This window comes from Gopherus flavomarginatus, chromosome 22 (genome assembly GCF_025201925.1).
Source record: "Gopherus flavomarginatus isolate rGopFla2 chromosome 22, rGopFla2.mat.asm, whole genome shotgun sequence".
In the NCBI taxonomy this organism is placed as follows: Eukaryota; Metazoa; Chordata; order Testudines; family Testudinidae; genus Gopherus; species Gopherus flavomarginatus.
In genome coordinates, this window is record NC_066638.1 from 10,504,368 (window position 1) to 10,511,281 (window position 6,914).

Here is a 6,914-nt window from a genome sequence, read left to right on the forward strand (position 1 = left end):
TCACTCTCAGTACTGCTCAGCGTGATTAGAGTTTGCGGAATTAGGCCCGTGTGTATGGATCGACCGAGAAGGTGAAATCCTGGCCTCAATGAAATCAATGGCAGAACTCCCATAGACTTCAGTGGGGCTGAGATTTGACCCTGAATCACAAAATTTGGACCATGCTCTAATCCACTGCGTTGTGTATTGTAGCCCTGTTTTCAGAGGTGCTGAGTCCCCACTCAGTCCATTGAAAACGGCAGGCAGAGTGAGTGCTGAGCACATCTAAAAATCAGGTTGTGTGCATGTAACAAAGGCTTTCTATGGCAATTTTATTCTTAAAAAACGGTAAGACTTCATTTGGTTCAAAGCCCTGGATTCAATCTCCTTCTTTCTCAGATAAGTGCTTCTCTGACCTGAATATTTCTCAGGGAAAATGTCAGCCCAGAGGATTATTTTGTATGGAATGTTTTAAGGACATTGGCCATGCTTTTTTTCATGTTGCTGTGCAGTGAAATAGTAACATCACACATACTTCAGAAACGACTTGGCTTTATGAGTTCAGTATGTACAGGGGCTGATGTCTGCTGTAACAAATGCTAAATAAGAGTTACATCCTTAAATGTTTTGTGCCTTAGCTGAGATTTTCAACGCTGAAGCTGTTGCCTGAGCCTAAGTGAAATACAAACACAAATCCAGGTGTCTGCAAGTCCACAGTATCTTTCCCACTAAATCCCCATTCCCAGATTAACGTTACTGTCCCTTGAAACTCAGCTCAATGCTCAGGAGGTGCATGTGAGAGTGGCCGCTGAATCTGAGCTCTCAGGAAGCTGTGTGTGATGAAAGATTAAGTTGCCTGCAGGTTATTTCATACAGCATTTCAGTGATCACTTCAATAATGTCTGCATTGCCAATGATTGGTCGAAAGAAGAGGTCTGTGATAAGTGCAGGAGGAATGGACCTTAAGGTGGAGGCAATCAGCAAGATGCGGGCAAAGCGGCCCTGGTCCTCTGGGTGGAGGGGCACTAGGACTTCTCGGAGCGCTCTCTGTGCTTCTCGTTGGAGGCTCTCGATGTACAAAGAGGCCCTCAGACCTGGAACATCTATGAAGACAGAAACAACAGGAAATACAAATGAAAGTTAGGCTCTGCTTCCCAAGCTAAGTCCCAGTTTCTTACCATGCATGTGCCTCTGCTGAAGGCTTGTTAGGCACTATTGCTAGTGATTCACAATCAAATCTGATTTCTTTCTACTGCCCGTACACAGGCACAGGCAGAGGAATATACATGCCTCCTTAGCATGTATACATGTCTTCCATAGCACCAAGGGATCCTAAAGTACTTCAGAAAGAATGAGGAGTACTTGTGGTACCATAGAGACTAACAAATTTATTTGAGCATACACTTTCGTGGGCTAAAACCCACTTCACTGGATGCATGCAGTGGAAAATACAGTAGGAAGATATATATACACAGAGAATATGAAAAAATGGGTGTTGCCATACCAGCTATAAGGATACTAATCAATTAAGGTGGGCTATTATCAGCAGGAGGAAAAAAGCCTTTCGTAGTGATAATCAGGATGGTCCATTTCCAACAGTTAACAAGAAGGCGTGAGTAACAGTAGGGGGAAAAAGAGCATGGGGAAATAGTTTTTACTTTGTGTAATGACCCATCCACTCCCAGTCTTTATTCAAGCCTAATTTAATGGTGTCCAGTTTGCAAATTCCAATTCTGCAGTTTCTCGTTGGAGTCTGTTTTTGAATTTTTTTTGTTGGAATATTGCAACTTTGAGGTCACTAACTCATACATGCAGCACCACTGAAATGCAGACATTTGGGGGGTGGAGAGCACCAGTTCGTTAATAGTGTGTAACACAACAAGGGAGGCAAAATATTGATCAATGAAGCCAGGGCAAACCTCAGCTCTAGCAAAATATGCCCTAAGATCCTATTGTCCCTGAAGGATATGCAAGAATTCCATTTTAAAGTCTTATTTTAGAAATTCCCTTCCCTCTTCACCCACAGTAAACTGCATGGGACTCAGTTTATCTGCCTCAGAAAGATGAAGAATTGAATCAACCCTGTTAAGATTTGAGAGACTGCACATCTAATGAGCCATCCCGATTAGCATAGTTGGCTCCGAGGGTTATAAGTTAAAGCAGGTGACTGAGTGGAGAAAGTTACTTACAACCTGAATTCCAGAAGTCAATGGGAGCTGGAGAGGCTCAGCACCTCTGAAAATTAGCCATAAAATGCTGTGCCTCAGTTTACCTTTCTGTAAAATGGAGATATTCCTTCCACCTTATAAAGTGATTTGAGCTCCCTGGATGGATGGACAGACATATAGATATTCATTGCTAGATGCTATTGCGTGCCATGCCTTCTCTCCCTGCCGATGGAAAGGTGTGTGAGGATAAGGCACTCACCAGGATTAAAGAGAATGGCTCCTTTCAGATAAGCATACTCCTTAGGGCTCAGGTCCAGGCTCCAGAATGTATTCAGGCAGCACTGGAGCCGCTGCACCCCGGCTAGGGTGGGCTGTGTCCTCTCAGGTTCCCGTCTCTTACTCTGGTCATCAAGGAGAATCCTTTTGAGCATGCTAGGGGCTGGGGTTTCCATCACCTCGAATGTCACCATCTCCTGAACCAGCCCCAGAATGAAGAGGGGAGCCCAGCAGCTATTCAGAAGCAGCAGCTGGTCTCCCCGGGGCAGCAGCTGGAAGGAGGGCAGGTTCTTCATGAAGCTGACCGTTTTCACAAGGACATCAGAGGCTGCCTGGCAGGTGACCTGAGGTGTTTGGAGGCAGACGGTGCGACGCCTCTGGCACAGGCAGCGCTGCTGGGATGGACTATGGCTGCCCCATTTGTGGTTCAGGTTCTGGCTCAGGAGGGTGTAGAGTATGGCGTTCCGATTCTCCTCACTGTGGCACTGGCACCTCTCACAGTCCAGGTCCATGCTGCATGTGGTCATTGCTAAGCCTGGCAAGCAGATCCCGTCAGGTCCCAAGGAGGATGAAACTCTAGTGCACCTGGCCGGATGGATCTGTGAGCACGCCTGGTCCCTTGCAAATGCTGCTGTATCAGTCAAAGCTCTCTGACTGCGGCCTGCTTCTCCCAGCTCAGTAGCCCCTCTCACCTCCTTAGCTGTTATTCCTGGCTCTATTTATAAGGCTATGTGATGAGTGAAACACCCCCTTAGCAGCCTTGACCTCTCTTTGACTGAGCAGCTTCATTGAAAAAACAACTCGACCCTGGACTGATTGGCTAGGGAAGTGGGGCCTCCACGTGGTGCCGATAAGCGTTTTCTCAATGAAAGTGCCAGTTGGGGCCAGGAGGATGGGACAGGATCGGGATGGCAGATTGAGTGGCCTTCTTATCTGGATTACCCAAACAATATAAATAAAGTCATTAACCTAGCCCGTACCATGGCACCAAGGCCCCAGGTGTGTAATCAGGCAATGCTATATGACAGGTGTCATTGCCAAAGAGTTCACACAACACACACACACACACACAGCCTTTGTCTGGAGCAAGAGCCCAGTAGCAAAACAGCCTGTAAACTCTGGCCTTGGAAAGAGCAACCTGGAAGTCATTTTATCAGCAGATTGTTTGTTTAACCTTGTTGACAACAGGCTGCTGTTGTTGCAGATAAAGAAAAGAAACCCAGCAAACTACAAAGGGCATCTCTAGTACTTAGAGGAAGGCTGGGGCCTCAGGTATCTTGTGTGTTTCAAGGAGGTGGGGAATACTGGGAGGAGTATGAGGGTCTTTTTACTTTCTGTCTTGATTTTCCAGGAGATTTCATCAGTTTATAGACAGAAATTGCGTTAGACACAGATTAGATTCATGGATGTGTTATATCCATGTAGCTAACCTGTTGCTAACCCAATTAGAAATGTTTTCACATTTCAAGGAGTGCCATGACTCGGAGGAATTTCTAGAGCAGGAAGAAGTCACTTAGTTGAAACCCCTACCCCATCCAGGATCCTGGAGCACAATCCTAAAGAACATGAAGGAAGGAAGAGCCATGCTATCTAGTTCCTTGCCTTAGTGAGTGGAGGGACGAAGCTGAGTAAGCTAGGTGGGAATACAGAGTGGGACCTAATGGAGGGAAGAAAGAGGCAGGCAACATGTTTACAAGGGAGAAGACACCCGTTTACCCATTGCAGGGCAGAGTGGAACTTTTTGTCACTAGAGGTGCCCAGTGAAGATCACCAAACTATGAAAAGTCTTAGGAAAATAATGACCGCTGGCCCTCGTCTCCCAGTGGTAAACGGTGTAATTTTCATAATGTTAATAGGTTCATTTTAGACAGGTTGAGTCACGGGCATATGTCCACCAGACCAGCACTGTAAGTAGTAAAGGGTTGATTTGAGCTCTCACTGATTTACTCTCTGCATGAAATTAGAATAAAATAAGATCAGCACTTCTGTCCCCAGATGTCTTGTACATGATCAGTGCCAGAACCCGCATATCTCACTGTGGAAATAAAACCAGGATAAGAGAGCTAGAGGAAGGTCTGGGTTACATATGAGCCATTATGATCAGATTAGGCAGAACTGAGGAGAAAGCCATTTAAGATGGCATATCATTGGAAAAGGGGCTGCAAACCTGCTTAATAAGATGCTCTGTGACCAGAATGAGCATTTAGCAAAAGAAAGGAAAATTGACTGCTCTTTCAGTCCTGCATCCCAGGCAAGCTCTGTAACGCTCAACCTCTAGCAGCAGGATCAGAGGGAAAGTGTCATGCTGTCTGGAGTGCTTCACGACTGTGTGTGCCAACCCCAGGGCAGACTGTTAAAAGGCAGACAAAACACCCTAAACCGGCTGTATGTTCTATAATTAAATATCACCAAATCAGTAACAAATGTGAACTCCTGAAGAACTATAACAGTCTTACCATGCATCCGACGAAGTGGGGATTCACTCACGAAAGCTCATGCTCCAATACATCTGTTAGTCTATAAGGTGCCACGGGACTCTCTGCTGCTTTTACAGATCCAGACTAACACGGCTACCCCTCTGATACAAGTCTTACCATGGAATCCCAGACAGTCCCCTTGGGCATTCCAGTCTATCTTGCCACCCAGACAAGCTGGGACTGAGTGATAGTTGGTTGCCATACACCAAAGATCACAAAAGATTCAGGTTGTTCCAGTCTCAAGAGACCAGTCACTTGCCCCAGGTAAATTTGTACTTCAGATCTTACACCAAAGATAACACTTGTAGCCAATCCTAACGATTCATTAACTAGGAAAAAGAGTTATTTGGAGGTTAAAGCAGGCAACATATATACATGAGTTACAATCTATGGTTTCAAAAGGTGACAGAGATGTAGTAATCCTGTCAGCACCAAATGTCGTTTAGGGCTAACCCAAGTTGACCCCGAAGATCTCTGCTAATTTCCTAGCTCCAGCCCTTTGAGAGTCCAAACAGCAAAGAGATGACAAATTTTCATGCCAGCCAGGTCCGGCTCCAAGCACTAGTGAAGGAAGCTGGTGCCTGGGGGCGGCCAATAGAAAGGGGAGTCAGTCCGTCTGGTATTGGGGCAGCAACATCCAGGTCTTCAGCAGCACTTCGGCGGCTGATCAAGCGCTCTGCCTTAGTCCTCGGCAGTGGGACCTTCACTCCATCTTTTCTTCTTTGGCGGAAGCTCAATTGGCTTTTTTTTTTTTTTTTCGCCGCTTGGGGCAGCAAAAAAGCTGGAGCCAGCCCTGATGCCAGCTATCTATATTTCCTTCCACAATCCAAGATGAGGAGATGAGCTTCCTTGCACATAGCACCTTCATAGGTCTGTGAGGACCATTAATCCAGTCTTCGTATCGAGAATGTTTCACAACGGTCCACTTAGTTTTTTGATAGCCCTTCTTGATGGGTGGGGGAACCACTTCTTGTGCTGGGTCCACAAATTCAGAGCAACTGTTTACAGCTATAAAGCAAAACTGGCATATTACCTTATAGAATGGGATACAGACATTTCAAGTAAGATTAATGCATACAGCAATTTACAAGCATTTTATAAAAACTAAACACGTCTTTACAAGTCTAACACCTATCTTGAATAATACTACCATACAGGTGAGCTAGTTTGGTTTCCTTCCAGCTATCTGTCAGTGCTCAGCTGACATCTTCAGCCTTGGCAAAAGCGGACACCCGATCTACCAGCGTCACAGGAGGAAATAACTTAATGGCAGAACCTCTCACCTTCTCCTGCATGACGGTAAGCACGTTATAAGATACCTGGACAGCGAGTGGTTAGTTACAGTCACTGTTTTGAATTATGCAGAATTCCAACTGAAGTCAGTAGGTCTTTGTCTGAGTTAGGATTGCAGCATTTTATATAATAAAAATAAATAAATACATACAGGACACTGGGCCACCTTTGCAAAATGTGCCATGGAACTGTTAGTGATCACAAATGGTCAGGACCTCAGTTTTACATTTTGTCCTAAAGATGATACTTCCAGCAGCACAAGACCTCCTAATACCATATTGGAGCGTTTAGTTCAGCACTGCTTCAGAAGGAAGAGCTCCATCTTCTGAATCACAACCACCACTAAGAATCCTGAATTCCACATTACTCCACATCATCTCCAAGTAACCCTAACGTAGATATTTTCTCTTCAATATGATACATACATGCTACTTAATTTTTCAGCCCTGGATTTAGCAGGTAGAATAGCAATGGATTTGGGCGAGAAAATATAAGAACCTACTTAACCAACTACTATTTCTGCTTTTCTCTCCCCTCCAAAATCTGAGCAACCAACAAGATGAGGAAACACAAACAAAACTTCACCCAGAGGAGTATCTCCACATTTCCAAACGTCTCCTAATCTCTATTTGAACTGCACTTACAGCATATTATTGGATGTCATTTTTACTGCAGCTTTCATGCTGAAGGCTCCCACAGCAGTGGATAGTCAGCACATATT

General features: G+C 45.1%; 1 protein-coding gene across 1 annotated transcript; it reads right to left on the minus strand.

The window, feature by feature from the left end:
• Positions 1-320: 320 nt before the first annotated feature.
• Positions 321-5,110, minus strand: NR0B2 (nuclear receptor subfamily 0 group B member 2). Its single transcript, XM_050932079.1, has 2 exons — positions 2,407-5,110; positions 321-1,082 (listed from the first exon to the last, which is right to left on the minus strand). The coding sequence occupies exons 1-2, from the start codon at positions 2,948-2,950 to the stop codon at positions 802-804; spliced, it is 825 nt and encodes a 274-aa protein (XP_050788036.1). The 5' UTR covers positions 2,951-5,110; the 3' UTR covers positions 321-801.
• Positions 5,111-6,914: the final 1,804 nt, after the last annotated feature.

Excerpts from the sequence above, each read along its gene's own strand:
- NR0B2 (XM_050932079.1), bottom strand. The coding sequence starts at position 2,950 with ATGACCACATGCAGCATGGACCTGGACTGTGAGAGGTGCCAGTGCCAC. Across the intron at positions 1,083-2,406 it reads AGCCATTCTCTTTAATCCTG|ATGTTCCAGGTCTGAGGGCC; the intron begins GTGAGTGCCTTA and ends CTGTCTTCATAG.